This window comes from Uranotaenia lowii, chromosome 2 (genome assembly GCF_029784155.1).
Source record: "Uranotaenia lowii strain MFRU-FL chromosome 2, ASM2978415v1, whole genome shotgun sequence".
Classification (NCBI taxonomy): domain Eukaryota; kingdom Metazoa; phylum Arthropoda; class Insecta; order Diptera; family Culicidae; genus Uranotaenia; species Uranotaenia lowii.
In genome coordinates this window covers 381363008-381384111 of record NC_073692.1, presented here as the reverse complement: position 1 = coordinate 381384111, position 21104 = coordinate 381363008, and the positions used below count along the sequence as shown (strand labels likewise).

Sequence of the window (21104 nt, the reverse complement as noted above, 5' to 3'; positions counted from 1 at the left end):
TTGTGTCATTTTTGTGTCATTTTTGTGTCATTTTTGTGTCATTTTTGTCATTTTTGTCATTTTTGTGTCATTTTTGTGTCATTTTTGCCATTTTTGCCATTTTTGTCATTTTTGTCATTTTTGTCATTTTTGTCATTTTTGTCATTTTTGTCATTTTTGTCATTTTTGTCATTTTTGTCATTTTTGTCATTTTTGTCATTTTTGTCATTTTTGTCATTTTTGTCATTTTTGTCATTTTTGTCATTTTTGTCATTTTTGTCATTTTTGTCATTTTTGTCATTTTTGTCATTTTTGTCATTTTTGTCATTTTTGTCATTTTTGTCATTTTTGTCATTTTTGTCATTTTTGTCATTTTTGTCATTTTTGTCATTTTTGTCATTTTTGTCATTTTTGTCATTTTTGTCATTTTTGTCATTTTTGTCATTTTTGTCATTTTTGTCATTTTTGTCATTTTTGTCATTTTTGTCATTTTTGTCATTTTTGTCATTTTTGTCATTTTTGTCATTTTTGTCATTTTTGTCATTTTTGTCATTTTTGTCATTTTTGTCATTTTTGTCATTTTTGTCATTTTTGTCATTTTTGTCATTTTTGTCATTTTTGTCATTTTTGTCATTTTTGTCATTTTTGTCATTTTTGTCATTTTTGTCATTTTTGTCATTTTTGTCATTTTTGTCATTTTTGTCATTTTTGTCATTTTTGTCATTTTTGTCATTTTTGTCATTTTTGTCATTTTTGTCATTTTTGTCATTTTTGTCATTTTTGTCATTTTTGTCATTTTTGTCATTTTTGTCATTTTTGTCATTTTTGTCATTTTTATCATTTTTGTCATTTTTGTCATTTTTGTCATTTTTGTCATTTTTGTCATTTTTGTCATTTTTGTCATTTTTGTCATTTTTGTCATTTTTGTCATTTTTGTCATTTTTGTCATTTTTGTCATTTTTGTCATTTTTGTCATTTTTGTCATTTTTGTCATTTTTGTCATTTTTGTCATTTTTGTCATTTTTGTCATTTTTGTCATTTTTGTCATTTTTGTCATTTTTTTCATTTTTGTCATTTTTGTCATTTTTGTCATTTTTGTCATTTTTGTCATTTTTGTCATTTTTGTCATTTTTGTCATTTTTGTCATTTTTGTCATTTTTGTCATTTTTGTCATTTTTGTCATTTTTGTCATTTTTGTCATTTTTGTCATTTTTGTCATTTTTGTCATTTTTGTCATTTTTGTCATTTTTGTCATTTTTGTCATTTTTGTCATTTTTGTCATTTTTGTCATTTTTGTCATTTTTGTCATTTTTGTCATTTTTGTCATTTTTGTCATTTTTGTCATTTTTGTCATTTTTGTCATTTTTGTCATTTTTGTCATTTTTGTCATTTTTGTCATTTTTGTCATTTTTGTCATTTTTGTCATTTTTGTCATTTTTGTCATTTTTGTCATTTTTGTCATTTTTGTCATTTTTGTCATTTTTGTCATTTTTGTCATTTTTGTCATTTTTGTCATTTTTGTCATTTTTGTCATTTTTGTCATTTTTGTCATTTTTGTCATTTTTGTCATTTTTGTCATTTTTGTCATTTTTGTCATTTTTGTCATTTTTGTCATTTTTGTCATTTTTGTCATTTTTGTCATTTTTGTCATTTTTGTCATTTTTGTCATTTTTGTCATTTTTGTCATTTTTGTCATTTTTGTCATTTTTGTCATTTTTGTCATTTTTGTCATTTTTGTCATTTTTGTCATTTTTGTCATTTTTGTCATTTTTGTCATTTTTGTCATTTTTGTCATTTTTGTCATTTTTGTCATTTTTGTCATTTTTGTCATTTTTGTCATTTTTGTCATTTTTGTCATTTTTGTCATTTTTGTCATTTTTGTCATTTTTGTCATTTTTGTCATTTTTGTCATTTTTGTCATTTTTGTCATTTTTGTCATTTTTGTCATTTTTGTCATTTTTGTCATTTTTGTCATTTTTGTCATTTTTGTCATTTTTGTCATTTTTGTCATTTTTGTCATTTTTGTCATTTTTGTCATTTTTGTCATTTTTGTCATTTTTGTCATTTTTGTCATTTTTGTCATTTTTGTCATTTTTGTCATTTTTGTCATTTTTGTCATTTTTGTCATTTTTGTCATTTTTGTCATTTTTGTCATTTTTGTCATTTTTGTCATTTTTGTCATTTTTGTCATTTTTGTCATTTTTGTCATTTTTGTCATTTTTGTCATTTTTGTCATTTTTGTCATTTTTGTCATTTTTGTCATTTTTGTCATTTTTGTCATTTTTGTCATTTTTGTCATTTTTGTCATTTTTGTCATTTTTGTCATTTTTGTCATTTTTGTCATTTTTGTCATTTTTGTCATTTTTGTCATTTTTGTCATTTTTGTCATTTTTGTCATTTTTGTCATTTTTGTCATTTTTGTCATTTTTGTCATTTTTGTCATTTTTGTCATTTTTGTCATTTTTGTCATTTTTGTCATTTTTGTCATTTTTGTCATTTTTGTCATTTTTGTCATTTTTGTCATTTTTGTCATTTTTGTCATTTTTGTCATTTTTGTCATTTTTGTCATTTTTGTCATTTTTGTCATTTTTGTCATTTTTGTCATTTTTGTCATTTTTGTCATTTTTGTCATTTTTGTCATTTTTGTCATTTTTGTCATTTTTGTCATTTTTGTCATTTTTGTCATTTTTGTCATTTTTGTCATTTTTGTCATTTTTGTCATTTTTGTCATTTTTGTCATTTTTGTCATTTTTGTCATTTTTGTCATTTTTGTCATTTTTGTCATTTTTGTCATTTTTGTCATTTTTGTCATTTTTGTCATTTTTGTCATTTTTGTCATTTTTGTCATTTTTGTCATTTTTGTCATTTTTGTCATTTTTGTCATTTTTGTCATTTTTGTCATTTTTGTCATTTTTGTCATTTTTGTCATTTTTGTCATTTTTGTCATTTTTGTCATTTTTGTCATTTTTGTCATTTTTGTCATTTTTGTCATTTTTGTCATTTTTGTCATTTTTGTCATTTTTGTCATTTTTGTCATTTTTGTCATTTTTGTCATTTTTGTCATTTTTGTCATTTTTGTCATTTTTGTCATTTTTGTCATTTTTGTCATTTTTGTCATTTTTGTCATTTTTGTCATTTTTGTCATTTTTGTCATTTTTGTCATTTTTGTCATTTTTGTCATTTTTGTCATTTTTGTCATATTTGTCATTCTGTTATTTTGTTCGCAAGTTTTTGTTATGTGCTTACAAAATTTGTGTTTTGATTTGTTTGTTAGGTTTATTTGTTTTTATGTAATTTTGGTTGATCTATTTTTTTTATGACAGTTAAATCAGATTTTGCATCATTTTTTGGTTTTCTGTTTTTTGTTTTAATTTTCAAACGTTTTAAGTTTCTTTCTGAACTTACCCAAGATGTATCCAGCTTGCCGGCATTCCTCAGCAACGAATCCGCCTCGTCACCATCGGCCAACTCAGCAACGGCCAGCACAATCTTCTTCCGGTGCAGAGGATTTTTCAGGTTCAACTCCTTCTCGATGTCCACCGGCGAGGCATGAGCTAGTTCCGCTGCTCCTCCAACCTTAAGCCACCGCCTCAAATCTTCCTCGTACTGGCCCAATCCCATCTGCTCGAACCACATGCAAAGTGCATCCAGGTCCCACTCCCGGAAGGGTTTGTCCGGCTTCCGGAACTCGGTACTCCACCCGAGTCGAGCTCCTGCCGTTGCCCGGACTCCACCCCGTTTAAATTCACCAGAACCGGTGCCATCCATCGGCAGATCGTCCAGAGTTCCACTGTTGCTGCGCTTGATTTTTCCGAAGATGTTCCTCAAGCCCTTTAAGTTCTTGTGGCTCATCGATGGCGAAGGGGAAGGTTGGGGGGTGTAGCTGCGCTGACTAGGGTGACCAGCATCGGTGCGATCGCTCGTGAGCGTTTCCGTGTCTGTTGAGGAGGAAAAACATAAATTGTTAGTATCAGTCTTCGAGCAATATTAAAAGGACGAAACAAAAAATCTGTTGAAGCTCCTAGAAGAATTCGGTTTGGTTAGTTCTCGCTTGCCAGCTGGAACAAAACGAACGAAGCAGTGCCCTCGATGGGTGTCCGGTGGTTTTGGATCCGGTGTATTAGCCATTTATGAACACTGAACACTTGGACATAGATTATGTAGAATTGTTAAAACGTTTACAGCTCATGGTGTTGTGGAGATTAAAACACTTGGATGCAAAGGAATCTGATGGACCTAGGACTGGGATGCTTAGTCTTGCGTTGAATCATACGATGTTTGTACTGATAGCTTGATTGGTTAATTTTGCGTTGCATGTTATTTTTGGCACCAGTATGTGCCGATATCACTTTTTTTTAACTTTCAACTTTCAGTATATTTTAAGAATTTAAACACACTCTTTTTAGAAATCTTAGGAGACGCTCTATCCAAACCGGTAAGAAGGAAGTTAAAATGATGAAATGCTCAGTACTGTATAGTAATGCATTTTTTTATTCTTAGGAGAATGATTTTCCTCCTAGTATATTCTCGCACACCGAGTTATACACAAAATCGAGTGAGAAAATCAATTTTAGTATTTTTAGAGCGATACAACCCTGATAAAATATAATGTTGATTGATCAAACTTAAACTTTCTCCCCTGAAACTGCATTCTCATCCCTAAATGAGTACTTTCCCGGATAGGGATTACGATAAGTGGAGAGTGCGACAATAGCAATCGCTAACAAATTGTATAGTTATGGAATGGCTAGACTGACAAAGTATGATTGAAGATAACTCTATTTCACCACTGAAACCCACGTTTTCAACAGGTTATGGGCTAAGATTCGTCTGGATTGGAACAAAGATATGGTTCAAGAGGGATACTCTCATTTCTTGTGGTTAGCAAGTTCTTCAGTGACCCAGCGCTAAGGTTAGCCAACCTAGAGGGAAGAGCGAGCGGCATGGACAACCAGAGATGAGGCTCTGGGCTGGTAGTTTCAAATCTTTGGGGTACTTGGCGATCCCGGCGATTGCAGATGTACGGCTATGAGAACTACCAAGTAACCCACTAAAAGACGTCGAAAGATCTGTCAAATCTGCGCGGAAGAAGTGGTGCACCAGAAGTGGTGTGAGCAGTGAGGATCCGACAAGCGTTCGGGGGGGCGGGTGTGACCGGAGGAAGTGCGATCGACAACTCGTTTTGCATTTCGGCACCTCCTAGACCCGGCTCATTAAATGAGTATTTGCGCAAAGTAGTGACTAACTTGAAGTCAACACTTAGAGATGTGTCTAGCATAAGAGGTATCAGACGAGGCAGAGTGCAGTGCACGAGGTGTCAGGGTTCGACACGCGTGTCTGAAATTGATGCGGCAGAATTTTGGCCCGTTTACTACCCCACTCGCAAATTTAATAGTTGCGCAGAGTGGTGATGTAAGTCATCACTAGAGGGTTCGAAGGAGTCTGAGTTGTAAACGTGGTTTAGAGGGTCTTGTCTCCTGACTGGCTTGTGCAACCAGAAAATGCTTCGTCGACAACTCGTTTTGTGTCTCTGGACTTCCTGGACCTGATTCGCACAGCAAGTAATTTCGCTGAAATGGGAAACCTCTTTCAACACGATGAGATGTCGGATCTTAACTCGTTAGAGGAGAGGTTGTGCATCGATTCGTGTTGAAATGAAGCCGTTTGCTAGTAAGTGGTTTCGTAAACGAGTATTGCCTCTGAGCGCACTAGCGCAAAATGACCTTCCATTTTTGGGATGAAGTGTGTTCACTCACGTGCTTTGGTTATTCACTATCAATTATGAGCTGCTCACGGCACAGAGGATAACTAGCGCAGAGGATCGACAGTGCAGAGGCCGGAAGTTGCTTTAGGTCAGCTAGAAGGGGTTACTGGAGTTCGAGGCCAGGAACTCAGGTTTCGAGTGGGTTACTCTCGATGGCGGCAAGAGTTGTCTTCTGCTTGTCGAGAGGGTTACTCTCGCGATGTGGAGCTACGCTGTGATCTATAAGCATGAGCTGATCCAAGCCTACAGCAAGATCTTTCTGTGGCTTTTGAGGAGATGCTCTCGGCAACGGTTATTTGCTAGTAACTTCAGATTTCGGTTTTTTGGAGCACTCGAAGCGCAACGGAGTGAAAAGCCATGAAGCTGCAAATCTATAGAATTACATTAATGCTTGGTAGCTGCGCTGCGGTTTGCATACGCAAGCTTGTATTGGACGATTGAAAGCTGTTCCTGGTGCTTCGGAGGAGGTGGATTGGGCGACGGTTAAATAGTTTCCAGCTAATTCATCTATCCCTTGAATTCTGCAGCATTCTGGGCGAGTGCTGCCGAAAAAAAGTTCTCATCGTCATTGGCGCTGTTAGCAACAAGAGGTATCAACGAAAACTCGTAATCGATTCTGGGACCAGTCAGCATACGTTGCGAGACGAGAGCGACTACGAGAGTAGGGATGATGACGATGATGATCAAGATTCTGTCAATTCCGAACTGGTGCTGGGACGTAGATGGCGGATCAGAGAAGTTCACTCAACGCTACGTGGCTTACGTAGCCGCTGACCACTCTTGGATGGAACGACGCTGAATGAAATGAAACAGCGAAACGGGATTCGAAATTCTCAAAATCGAACGCTGGATTTGGTTTTCGTGGATGAATCCAATCTGATCAGCCCCATAATCGAGGCCAGCAACGTCGTCGTACCTATAGACGTGTACCACCCTCCTTTGGAGTTCGAAATTACATTCCCGAATTCTATCGCATTTGTTGAGGATTTCGATACATCAGCTCGTGACTTTAATCGCGCGGATTTTGATGCTATGAACCGTGTTCTGTCTGAAGTCGACAGGTCCTGTGCTATCGCCGTTATGTGGAACGTACTCAAAGCGAGCTGGGAAGTCGGAATCCAAAAAAGTTTTGGAAATTTGTAAACTCCTAACGAAAAGAGTCCGGGCTTCCAGCTATCCTCAAATTAAAAAACCGCATTGCCACGTCGCCCGCTGATAAATGTTTTCTTTTCGCGACGCATTTCGCCAGTGTCTTTTCAGTGGAATCGCCAACTGCCGATCAATTAAACGCCGCTGTAACACGATTACCCATCGATGTGTTGGATCTGGGTGTTTTTGCTGTTAGCGAGGAAATGGTTTTAGAAGCTATCAATAATTTGAAGAATTCCACTTCAGCTGGACAGGATGGAATACCGGCATGCGTATTGAAAAAGTGTCGCTCTTTGCTGGTAAAACCACTTACACGCATTTTTAATCAGTCTCTAGAACAGCAAAAATTTCCTACCATCTGGAAAAAATCGCTTATGAGCCCAGTACACAAAAAAGGTGACAAGCAAGATTTTCTTAACTACCGCGGAGTCAAATCGCTAGCTGCCTGTTCGAAAGTATTTGAGAGGATCGTCAACGATGTCATGTTTTCGACTTGCCGGAACTTGATCTCTGAGAATCAGCACGGATTTTTTCCTAAACGATCGGTAACTTCAAACCTGATGGTTTTCACATCCTTCTGCATATCCAACATGGATGGCGGGAAACAAATCGACGCGATATATATATATATATCGATATTTCGGCGGCATTTGACTCTGTAAACCACGATAAAACTCCTAAAAAAAATGCATCGACTAGGTTTTTCCGAACGATTGTGTGCATGGATCAGAAGCTACCTAACGGATCGTCGATTGGCTGTAAGAATTGGTTCTGCGGAATCCTCTGACTTCATTCCAAAGTCTGGGGTACCCCAAGGTAGCGATTTGGGTCCTTTATTGTTAACACTTCTGTAACGACATTAATTTGCTGCTCATTGGATGTGGAGTTCTTGGACACAGTTGTGAACTGGTGCGCTAATAATTTACTTGTTTTGAGCATTGCGAAGTGCTGTATCATCACATTTGGGCGTATGAAAAATCCTTTCATGCATCACTACAACATTCTGGGCGAGCAGTTGCATCGTGTTGGGGAGATTAAGGATCTTGGCGTTTTATTGGACAACCGTATGACTTTTAAGCGTCACTAATCTGTGGTACTCGAGAAGGCAAACCGAATGCTGGGATTCATTATACGTTTGAGCAAAGAATTCACTGATCCGATTTGCTTGCGAGCTTTGTATTGCTGCCTGGTGCGATCAATATTGGAATCTGCGAACCTGGTATGGTGGCCGTTTGAAGTTGCATGGACAGCGCGTTTTGAAGCAATTCAACGTCGGTTCGTGCGTTATGCTCTTCGCGATCTACCTTGGGAGAATCCATTAAATTTACCTCCATACGCACAACGATGCCCTGCTTGGACTTCATACGCTGTCGGATCGTCGTTCCATCGGTCAATCTATGTTCGTGGCAAAGATTCTTCGGAACGAAATTGACTGCTCTTGGTTACTCTCTCGCTGCAATATTTATGCTCCAGAAAATACCCTGCGCAATAGGAATTGGCTCTCTCTGGAACCAAGAAGCACGCGATATGGCAGCAATGACCCTCTCCGTTCCGCGAACTTATGCTTTTCAACTTTTAGACGCCACATTGAATCTGACTTGAGTGACCAACTAAGAACTTAGGAATAGTATCATGTTATGTACAAATAATATTAAGAGAACTTTCCGAACACTTTTCATGTTGGTCCCCCTTATAGAACGCAAATTCACAAAGTCAACCTTAAAACACTCTTCATGTTGATCCTCCCGATCCAACGTAAATTTATAAAGTGAACCTTCAGAACACTCTTCAAGTTTGTTCCTTTCGATCCAACAAAAATCATACAGTAAACATTCAGACCACTCTTCATGCTTCACGTCCTCCCAAACCAACGTAAATTAGAAAAGTGAACCTTAAGTATACTCTTCATGTTGGTCCACCCGATTCAACGAAATCAAGTAAAGAAAACATTCCGAAAAGTCTTCTTATTGGTCTTTCCAATCCAACGTGAATTGTTGAAGAAAACCTTTTAAAAATTCTTCTTCTTGGTCCCCCCATAAGAACGCAAATTCACAAGGATAATTTTCAGATCACTAAATGTTGGTTCTCCCGATTCAACGTAAATTCGTAAAGCGAATCTCCAGAACACTCTTCATGCTGGTCTCCTGATCGAACGAATATGTAATAAGTGAACCTTTAGAACGCTCGTCGTGTTGGTCCTCCCGATCCAACGTAAATCATAGAGTGATCCTTCAACACACTCTTCTTGTTGGTTCTCCCAATCCAACGTGAATTCATACAAGTGAACCTTCAGAACATTCTTCATGCTAATCCTCCCGACCCAACGTAAATTAATAAAGTGAACTTTTAGAACACTCTTCATGTTGGTAACCCCCATTAGAACGCAAATTCACAAAGTGAACCTTGAGAACACTCTTCATGCTGGTCCTCCCAATTCAACGTAAATGAGTACAGTGAACCTGCAGGAAACTCTTTACGTTGGTCTTCTCTAACCAACCAAAATTTATACAAGTGAACCTTCAAAACAATGTTCATGTTGGTCCTCCCGTAAATTAGTAAAGTGAACCTTCTGGAAACTTTTCATATTGGTCCTCCCGATCCAACGTGAATTCTTGAAGCGAACCTTCAGAACACTTTTCAGGTTGATCCTCCCGATCCAACGAAAGTTCATAAAGTAAACCTTCATAACACTCTTCATGTACACTCCCGAATAGAAAAAAAATGCCGTTGTGAATTAACATGACCATAACAATGAAACCGTTCCGGCTCATTATTCCTTTTTAGATTTGAAATATTATTTTATCAACTTCTAGCCATCAGCCCTGTAACAAAGCATGACAATGATTAAAAAGATGTTCATAATGGTTTACCTAACCGAAATCCACGAGCTCCAGATTTAAAACGGCATTTTCTTGACGCATCAAATCGAACTTGCTTCTTACCAGTCGGCCGTTCGGTGTTTGCTTGTGAAACGATTCTGCTACAGGGTGTGTCTGATTTTTTGTGTAGTTCCATTAATACTTTTTGGATGGATGATTCCGAAAACATTTTTTTCATTTCTTTCCCAAAAGATAGCATGAATTTTATCCAGTATGTTTTTTGAATAAAATTTCTTGTTATTTGTTCGTTGGACATTCAAATATTCTTTGCAAATGATGTAATGTGTGGAAGGGTTAATGAAACTTGTCATTTGTTTGTTTGAATATTAAAGAATCCCCAACGATTCACTTCTATAAAAATCTTTGAATCCGATTTATTCAAATTTAAATGTTAATATGTACTTAAATTCAAGAATAAATAGAAAAAAAAGCTTTCTTGTACTGAAATTTTGGTAACGACAAATAAAGAATATTGGTGACCTTATTCTGCAATATTTTATCTAAACCATGGGTGGCCAACATTTTCAACAAGCGGGCTAAATTTCAGAAATGAGATTGTCTGGTGGGCCACAAAAACAAATAGTTCTGGAGTATTCAGAAAAAAAAATTATAACAGAGTTTTGAAAACGCTATGGACATTTGCCTAGGTCACATAGAATATAGATTCATCTTAATAAGTCATAATAAGTTTTCGTTACTTGCAAATTTTTACATATTTCACTCCATTTGAAAAATTATAGAAATATTATGCAATACAAAATTAATTATTCCTCCCAATTTATGTATATTTTCATGGGATTTAAATCCTCCTCGGTTTATTCATCCCAAAAATGTCAAATCGCGTGACTACAATAGACATCATGTCAATTTTATGGTCATCAAATAAAAAAAAGACCGCCCATTTTCCAAAGTTTTCACCGTTCTCATTAGAAAATTTTTATAGATAATTTAGGAAAAACTGCAGAATGGAATGGTTGAAAAAAAGTAACAGTCACAAGAATTTTTATTTCAACGAACTTAAGTTTGCATCGACGAATCAACCATAGGGAACATAAAACCGGGATTTTTAACGAACTTTTATTATATCACAAAAAATATTGATTTTAGAAAGTACGGACCTTAACATCAACTCAATCGAACTTTTTTTTAAATTATCCAGTATCTCGATTTGACAAGTGTATTGGGAAAGACTTCTTTAAACAGGATTAATTCGAATTTGATTGTTTTATAATCATTGCACCTTCCTTAGTAAAAATTTTGCTAAAAAAGTCGTTCTTTTGAGAGATTTGTCCGCACCAAACCGATTCTAGTTTAATTATACTACCCAACTGTAAAATCTGTCTAGTTTTTCATTATTGGTGTACACAAATACAAATCACGTAGCCAATTAAAGTATATTTGGATTTGGTTTAATTGTCAAAGTTATACTCTTTTCTGGAAAGCTGAACAAACAATAACAAATCGAAAAAATTTACTGAGCAAACTTTCGATAAGTTTCATAATTTGTAAAAGTTAATAAATTGTTATGGATAAACGAAGGTTTTGAAATAGAGTTCAGGTTACAAATGGTTGAAGTTGTTGTTGATATTATTCGGTGATTTAAAAAAAAATTAAACGATATTGATGGGGTCTTACTATCTTTCTGAGGCTATCTAAGCTTCTCAATATTAAAACTAGAGTCCGCTCGAACACTCTTCATACTTATGATTTATAGTCACCAAAACCCAATCGGAATACTTTGAAAAATGTATGATGGAATTCACAGATAATGTGTCAAATACCGTACAATTTTGATATTTTAAAAATTGTAATTGTAATCATTTTTTTCAGTGACGGTAACTATCTTTGAAAAATTATATGAGGCCACATGTGGCCCGCGGGCCATGGTTTGGCCACCCATGATCTAAACCATAAGTATGACTTCTTTTTGTGCCATTCATTTTTAATTGTAAGATTTCATATCAACCTTATCGGTCAGAGTTATTCTTATATTATTAAAAAAGAATTAGGGACAAAAGGTGATCTGTAGCTTTGAACAAAATATCACTTCTATCCAATAAAGTTTATGAAATTTTATCGAGCAATATCCTATTTTGCATTTTTATTCCAAAAAGGCAATAAAACATTATTTATGTATGTATGTTGTGAACAGTTTTAGAAGAATTTCCCTTTTTATTTTTATAAAAATCGGCAAACAATTAGACACACCCTGTGTGCGACTGCAACGTTTGTGATTCCAAACATCGTTTCAAGCAAAAGTCATGTAAAAATACAATAAATTGATCCGAATGAGAAACGCATGGTTTTTCCTCAGGGCTGCTTTATAATATACAACACATATGACTGAATTTTACATGAAATCAAACTTTACATGAAATGTAAAGCTCAGATTTTTTTCTGTGTGAAAGACAAACAGAAACTGTTAAGGCAATTGTTTAACGGAAATGCATGGTTGGTAAGAAGGAGCAGAGGTTATATTTATTTTTTGAAGGAAATGTCTTTATGTTGAGGCCTTCAAACTCATCAATCGAGAAATACGTGTACGATTACTTTTGACATCAGCTAGAATTTGTTAATAAAAAAAACTGAAAAGATGTTACATCTAGTAGAGTTCAATCATCTGGAGTCAAAAAAAACATACTATTTAAAGCTGGTTTCAAAACGAGTGTTATTACAACAGCGAATTCAACCAAACAACAACGTACAAGGAGATTACGACTTTTTTGTAAATAGTTATGGTGGAGCTGCAGTGAACACAAATCTTTAGAACGCTAACAAGAGTCGTTAATGGGGATTGCTGGGAACATCGAAACAAATTTGTAGCGAAAAATTGGAGGCGAACAACACGCGAGAAGACTGAAATTATTGAGGGTGCAATGAACCTAAGTTTGGTACGGAAAATCCTCGCAGCGTGCTGGCCGAAGCTATTTGCAGCTGACCGGTGGAAGAAAATGGTTGCGGTTGTGATTTGGACCGTTGATGAAACTCTTGAATGGAGAGAACTGGGGTACTGGCTGCTCCCGTTACAACTTGGCTGTCTGCGTGGGATGATTCCGGATTATCGTTCGGCCCTGAAGGGGGTTCGGTTGTTGCCCGCTCTTGATGTTCTAGATCTAGATCGATGAGGAGTTCGTTTTTATCGGTTGAGCTTTTGTGATAGATGTTCTGGGCTGAGGCGGAAGTGGTTTTCATGGATTTTAAGTTCGAGTTGAGTGCTGAAGACAGCGAGAGGGCATTCATCGACGAAGACATCATCGGATTGGTCGAGGGTTGTTTGTTTTTCGAGGACGGTGACGACGACGACGGATAGTCGATAGCTGAAAGGGAAGCAGGAGCGGATTCTTGAGCGGCTGCCGCTTCGGCTTCAAGATTTAGGGCATTGATATAACTTTCTAGGGTTTCAAGACAATTACCGAAAGCTACGTTGCGTTTTGGGTTGGCGTTGGCGTCCGTGGAACCGGAACCGGATGCGGCAGTCGTTGACAGGGTGCTGGCGAAGGCCTGCCGCGGAAGACTGCTGTAGTGGACATCCACTCGCTGCCGGTAGGACGCAGGTGGGGTCTGAAAAAATGGGATTATTGGTAAACTGAAAAGTTTCTTAGTTTATGAAGGGTCTATACTTTTGGCATTACAAGACTAGGTGAGGTTGGCCCTCCTCCGGGAAGTGTCCCATGGCTGCCGTGATGAAGCGGAGATGTCGTCGGAGTCGAGGTGATCATCCGGGCCGCATTCGTTCCCATCGTTGTGGTTGGCCTCCGTAGGAAGCTGGCCGTGATGTTGTTATTATTTAGGGTATTGCTGTTCAAAATTCCACCGTTGAGGGTTCCGTTTGGAAGCGGGGTACCATTCACCAGACTTGATCGTAGTTCCAGGTTTTCCCTTTCCAAAGCTGCCTGTTGCAGTTTTAGCTCACTCATGGCGGACATAAGCTCCAATTTTTGCGTCTCCAGTGATGATCGAGAAAGCATTTCCTTAAAATTGAAGAAAAGGTAAAATGTTTAGTATCAAAAACTTGTTTCAGAATGTTTTGGAGGTTTTCAATATTTGTTAGTTACAGAAGTTGAAAAGGTTAAATTTCATCTACCAATCGGTTATTAAACACTGTGAAATGTGATTGTTGAAAAGGGGTTAGGAACTTTTATTAGAACCACTTAAGAAAAAAAAAATATGAATTTGATTTTTGTTATCATGCAAACATCCAAAAGTCAATAGAAAAGCTAACCGTTTTTCCTATAATTACCGTTAAAATTATTTGCATCTGAAGCCCCAATCGAAAGGAGCGGAGATAATTGGGTTAAAAAAGGCGGAAAAGCAGCCGCATAACAACCGGCAAGGGGATGGTCAAAATGGTTAAGCTAAATGCGGGGGAATGCACGCTTCGAGTGCCAAAAGGTTAGTGATTTTTTTGTTGTTTTCCTTCACCGATTTTCCACTTTCCAAACTGCTTCCGGGTATGGGAAAAAAGTTCAAGAAAAAAAAGGATCCTGAGTAATTTTTTGTCTTGCAACAAACCGTGATAAGAGCGCGGGGTTTCGAAACAACAAACAAAGATAGCAGAAAAAAAGGGCTGGGGCGAAAGGTTAGGGAAGATGGTTTTAATGTTAGCCATGGAATTAGGAAGCACCATCAACAAAAAAAAACCTGCGGTTTGACGGACGCTGAATGTTAAATCCGCTTAGCTAAATTTTATTCACAATAAAAAAGGAATAAGAAGTAATCGGGATTGACCGCCAAAAAATTGAAAAGAGAACAAAGAAATACTAGGAATGTTAATCGTAAAAAATACAAAGAAAAATTGTGAATTGTAAAAGAAAATCCAAGGCAATTTTTAGTTTTCACAAAAAATCAAAATAATTCAGGGACAATTTTAAAACATATTGAGATAATCTTTTTCTTGGAATGAGAAAATTTTTAAGTGATTTTCAGTTATTTATAGGTTTTCAATTATTGATTCGTCTAGATGAGTGGCTTCACTCACCGAGAAGCAATCAATATGCAAAAACATATAAAAATATCCGGTTATAGGTTTCAGAAGATTTTTAAAATTTGGACGCTTATTTGGACAGAATGTGGAACGATATTGAGACAGTATTGAGATATTATTGAGACAAAATTGGGAAAAAATTGAGAAAAAAATGAGAAAATATTGAGATAATATTGTGACAATATTGAGATAATATTGAGATAATATTGAGATAATATTGAATTAATATTGAAACAGAATTGAGGTAATATTGAGACAATATTAAGACAATTTTAAGACAATGCTGAGAAAATATAGAGACAATAGTGAGTCAATATTGAGATAATATTGAGACAGTATTGAGACAATATTGAGACAATATTGAAATAATATTGAGAAAATATTGAGATATTATTGAGACAATATTGAGATAATATTGAGACCAAATTTAGAAAATATAGAGACAATGTTTAGACAATATTGAGATAAAAGTGAGACAATATTGAGACAGTATTGAGACAATATTGAGTAAATATTTAGACTATATTGAGACAATATTGAGACATTATTGTGACAATATTAAGACAATATTGAGACAATGTTTAGACAATATTGAGACAATATAGTGAGACAATATTGAGACAATATTGTGACAATATTGAGACAATATTGAAACAATATTGAAACAATATTGAAACAATATTGAGACAATATTGAGACAATGTTTAGACAATATTGAGACAATAGTGAGACAATATTTAGACAATATTGTGACAATATTGAGACAATATTGAGACAATGTTTAGACAATATTGAGACAATATAGTGAGACAATATTGAGACAATATTGTGACAATATTGAGACAATATTGAAACAATATTGAAACAATATTGAAATAATATTGAGACAATATTGACACAATATTGAGACATTATTTAAACAATATTGAGACAATATTGAGACAATATTGAAACAATATTAAGACAATATTGGGACAATATTGAGACAATATTCAAAAATTTCTTGTATGTATCTTAAATTAATCAATTTGATCTAAAAAATGTCCCATAGTGCATTAAAAAAAATGTCAAACTGTCAAAAAATTAAGCTTATTCTAACATTTGCAGAAAAAAGTCTTAACTTTTCCTTTAACATTTTATACTACATGTCTTAAATCTCCAATTGGTCTCATTATTCAAAAAGTTTCTCAAAATGGTTGCACATATGTCACAAAATCGTTTCAAAGTTTTTTGCAAGATTTTATCGACATAGTCTCGGGATTGTCAGGAAATTCCTTGAAAATGGCTATAAAACTATCTTAAAAAGGTTTAAAATTTGACTTAAAATTGTCAACAAATTGTCTCACAATTGTCCTAAAAATGTGTTTAATTTGTTTTGAAGTGGTAGCACAAATGTATAAAATTTGTTAGTACAGTACGTTTCGAATTTAACTCATTATAATATCAAAATTGTTGCAAAACTTTACTTAAATTGTCGCAAAAGAATATCAAAATTTGGACTTATTCTGTGAGTCACATGACGACCAAGCTTGCCGAAATCACAGAAAAATTTGTAATTTCACAGAATTTTGAAAAATTTTTCATCGCAGAATTTGCGTTCCAGAACACAGTTTTTTAAAATATTCACAGATTTCAGTGAATTTTTGAAATTAAAATGGATTTCCAAAATAAGATATAATATTTTTGGTCAAAATAAAATTTTGGATGCTTACTTTGAATTATAAAAGTATAATGAGATTGGTATTGTTAGTTGATTTTTCCCAACTAAAATGTTAAAAAATACCCAATTCATCGTGAATTTTCAAGGAAATTAAAAAAAAAAAGCATCTCAAAAAACCATCTCGTTATTTTTTGGTAAAATCACAGAAAGTCAGAATTTTCTCATAAACACTGTTTTTTTTTCGGTTACCTTGGACGTGATTTGCGATATTTCACATCATAATGCTGACCCCAATAACCATTCCAGGGACGAAGAAGTAAAATTGAGCTTGTCATGACACTCGCCTTGTAGATTTACCCCGATTGTCTCAAAGCGATATTAAACATATCTAATAAATGTTCAGAATTTATAGAAAATAGTTTTTTTTTTAATCTTTCACAAAGTCTAAACTTTGTCATAAATGTCTGAAAAGTTGTATCGAATAATTATCTAACTGATACCAGGATGTTAAACAATATAACAGGCAATATTTTCCGAAAAAAGCCTTAAAATAGACTCAAAATTCTAGAAAAATGTTTCGTAATTAAAATGGTCAAGATTTCAAAATATTCCCAGGAATTGTTTCTAAATTCTGTTAAATTTCGAAAAAAAAAACTGTTGGAAAATAATTTCTCGATTATCGGTTTTCGCCTCAAAAAGGTTTTCAAATAAACTCAAAATTGACGTAATTAATCCAAAATTTTCTGAAAATTTGAAGAAATTTCAAAAACCTAGTAGCTCAATTTTTTTCGAAATTGGTTTAAAGCTGATAAACAAAGTTATCTCGAATTTGTATCAAGTTCCCCAATTTCTAAAAACTGTCTGGAATCGTTTTGATTTTTTTTTCAAAATTGTATTGAAAAGATAAAAATTATCTCAAAGTTTTCCTCAATCAATCTCAAAAGCAAAACAAGTTTTTCATTTGTTTAAGAAAAAAAATTGTCCCAAATGCGACAAAAAAAGTTGCAAATTTCTTCATATTGGGTCAACAATGATTTAAAGTTGCCTCAAACTATGCAAAAAAAATATCTCAAAAGAATTTTGAAAGTTCTCTACACCTAAATCGAAACTTGAAAATATAATAATAACCTGTCTCAAATTGCCAATAAGAATATTAACAATTTTGACAATTTTGATCAATTTTAAAAAATTTAACAATTTTGTCAATTTTGTCAATTTTGTCAATTTTGTCAATTTTGTCAATTTTGTCAATTTTGTCAATTTCGTCAATTTGGTCAATTTTGTCAATTTTGTCAATTTTGTCAATTTTGTCAATTTTGTCAATTTTGTCAATTTTGTCAATTTTGTCAATTTTGTCAATTTTGTCAATTTTGTCAATTTTGTCAATTTTGTCAATTTTGTCAATTTTGTCAATTTTGTCAATTTTGTCAATTTTGTCAATTTTGTCAATTTTGTCAATTTTGTCAATTTTGTCAATTTTGTCAATTTTGTCAATTTTGTCAATTTTGTCAATTTTGTCAATTTTGTCAATTTTGTCAATTTTGTCAATTTTGTCAATTTTGTCAATTTTGTCAATTTTGTCAATTTTGTCAATTTTGTCAATTTTGTCAATTTTGTCAATTTTGTCAATTTTGTCAATTTTGTCAATTTTGTCAATTTTGTCAAAATTGTCAAAATTGTCAAAATTGTCAAAATTGTCAAAATTGTCAAAATGGTCAAAATTGTCAAAATTGTCAAAATTGTCAAAATTGTCAAAATTGTCAAAATTGTAAAAATTGTCAAAATTGTCTAGATTGTCAAATTTGTCAAAATTGTCAAAATTGTCAAAATTGTCAATTTTGTCAATTTTGTCAATTTTGTCAATTTTGTCAATTTTGTCAATTTTGTCAATTTTGTCAATTTTGTCAATTTTGTCAATTTTGTCAATTTTGTCAAAATTGTCAAAATTGTCAAAATTGTCAAAATGGTCAAAATTGTCAAAATTGTCAAAATTGTCAAAATTGTAAAATTGTCAAAATTGTCTAGATTGTCAAATTTGTCAAAATTGTCAAAATTGTCAAAATTGTCAAAATTGTCAAAATTGTCAAAATTGTCAAAATTGTCAAAATTGTCAAAATTGTCAAAATTGTCAAAATTGTCAAAATTGTCAAAATTGTCGAAATTGTCAAAATTGTCAAAATTGTCAAAATTGTCGAAATTGTCAAAATTGTCAAAATTGTCAAAATTGTCAAAATTGTCAAAATTGTCAAAATTGTCAAAATTGTCAAAATTGTCAAAATTGTCAAAATTGTCAAAATTGTCAAAATTGTCAAAATTGTCAAAATTGTCAAAATTGTCAAAATTGTCAAAATTGTCAAAATTGTCAAAATTGTCAAAATTGTCAAAATTGTCAAAATTGTCAAAATTGTCAAAATTGTCAAAATTGTCAAAATTGTCAAAATTGTCAAAATTGTCAAAATTGTCAAAATTGTCAAAATTGTCAAAATTGTCAAAATTGTCAAAATTGTCAAAATTGTCAAAATTGTCAAAATTGTCAAAATTGTCAAAATTGTCAAAATTGTCAAAATTGTCAAAATTGTCAAAATTGTCAAAATTGTCAAAATTGTCAAAATTGTCAAAATTGTCAAAATTGTCAAAATTGTCAAAATTGTCAAAATTGTCAAAATTGTCAAAATTGTCAAAATTGTCAAAATTGTCAAAATTGTCAAAATTGTCAAAATTGTCAAAATTGTCAAAATTGTCAAAATTGTCAAAATTGTCAAAATTGTCAAAATTGTCAAAATTGTTAAAATTGTCAAAATTGTCAAAATTGTCAAAATTGTCAAAATTGTCAAAATTGTCAAAATTGTCAAAATTGTCAAAATTGTCAAAATTGTCAAAATTGTCAAAATTGTCAAAATTGTCAAAATTGTCAAAATTGTTAAAATTGTCAAAATTGTCAAAATTGTCAAAATTGTCAAAATTGTCAAAATTGTCAAAATTGTCAAAATTGTCAAAATTGTCAAAATTGTCAAAATTGTCAAAATTGTCAAAATTGTCAAAATTGTCAAAATTGTCAAAATTGTCAAAATTGTCAAAATTGTCAAAATTGTCAAAATTGTCAAAATTGTCAAAATTGTCAAAATTGTCAAAATTGTCAAAATTGTCAAAATTGTCAAAATTGTCAAAATTGTCAAAATTGTCAAAATTGTCAAAATTGTCAAAATTGTCAAAATTGTCAAAATTGTCAAAATTGTCAAAATTGTCAAAATTGTCAAAATTGTCAAAATTGTCAAAATTGTCAAAATTGTCAAAATTGTCAAAATTGTCAAAATTGTCAAAATTGTCAAAATTGTCAAAATTGTCAAAATTGTCAAAATTGTCAAAATTGTCAAAATTGTCAAAATTGTCAAAATTGTCAAAATTGTCAAAATTGTCAAATTGTCAAAATTGTCAAAATTGTCAAAATTGTCAAAATTGTCAAAATTGTCAAAATTGTCAAAATTGTCAAAATTGTCAAAATTGTCAAAATTGTCAAAATTGTCAAAATTGTCAAAATTGTCAAAATTGTCAAAATTGTCAAAATTGTCAAAATTGTCAAAATTGTCAAAATTGTCAAAATTGTCAAAATTGTCAAAATTGTCAAAATTGTCAAAATTGTCAAAATTGTCAAAATTGTCAAAATTGTCAAAATTGTCAAAATTGTCAAAATTGTCAAAATTGTCAAAATTGTCAAAATTGTCAAAATTGTCAAAATTGTCAAAATTGTCAAAATTGTCAAAATTGTCAAAATTGTCAAAATTGTCAAAATTGTCAAAATTGTCAAAATTGTCAAAATTGTCGAAATTGTCGAAATTGTCAAAATTGTCAAAATTGTCAAAATTGTCAAAATTGTCAAAATTGTCAAAATTGTCAAAATTGTCAAAATTGTCAAAATTGTCAAAATTGTCAAAATTGTCAAAATTGTCAAAATTGTCAAAATTGTCAAAATTGTCAAAATTGTCAAAATTGTCAAAATTGTCAAAATTGTCAAAATTGTCAAAATTGTCAAAATTGTCAAAATTGTCAAAATTGTCAAAATTGTCAAAATTGTCAAAATTGTCAAAATTGTCAAAATTGTCAAAATTGTCAAAATTGTCAAAATTGTCAAAATTGTCAAAATTGTCAAAATTGTCAAAATTGTCAAAATTGTCAAAATTGTCAAAATTGTCAAAATTGTCAAAATTGTCAAAATTGTCAAAATTGTCAAAATTGTCAAAATTGTCAAAATTGTCAAAATTGTCAAAATTGTCAAAATTGTCAAAATTGTCAAAATTGTCAAAATTGTCAAAATTGTCAAAATTGTCAAAATTGTCAAAATTGTCAAAATTGTCAAAATTGTCAAATTCAAAATTGTCAAAATTGTCAAAATTGTCAAAATTGTCAAAATTGTCAAAATTGTCAAAATTGTCAAAATTGTCAAAATTGTCAAAATTGTCGAAATTGTCAAAATTGTCAAAATTGTCAAAATTGTCAAAATTGTCAAAATTGTCAAAATTGTCAAAATTGTCAAAATTGTCAAAATTGTCAAAATAGTCAAGATTGTCAAAATTGTCAAAATTGTCATAATTGTCAAAATTGTCAAAATTGTCAAAATTGTCAAAATTGTCAAAATTGTCAAAATTGTCAAAATTGTCAAAATTGTCAAAATTGTCAAAATTGTCAAAATTA

At 32.8% G+C, this 21104-nt stretch overlaps 1 protein-coding gene across 15 annotated transcripts in view; it reads right to left on the bottom strand.

Annotated features, from left to right (window-relative positions):
* Positions 1-21104, bottom strand: part of LOC129747911 (uncharacterized) — a 212017-nt gene that overhangs the window by 13147 nt on the left and 177766 nt on the right. For 12 of the 15 annotated variants that reach the window (XM_055742317.1, XM_055742328.1, XM_055742331.1 and 9 more), the window contains exons 5-7: positions 13392-13742; positions 12654-13332; positions 3385-3917 (exon numbers count right to left, since the gene is read on the bottom strand). In XM_055742317.1, the coding sequence (XP_055598292.1) occupies positions 3385-3917; positions 12654-13332; positions 13392-13742 (1563 nt within the window). The remainder of the gene's footprint in view (positions 1-3384; positions 3918-12653; positions 13333-13391; positions 13743-21104) is intronic. The other 3 variants (XM_055742326.1, XM_055742324.1, XM_055742330.1) reach the window with 3 other exon arrangements.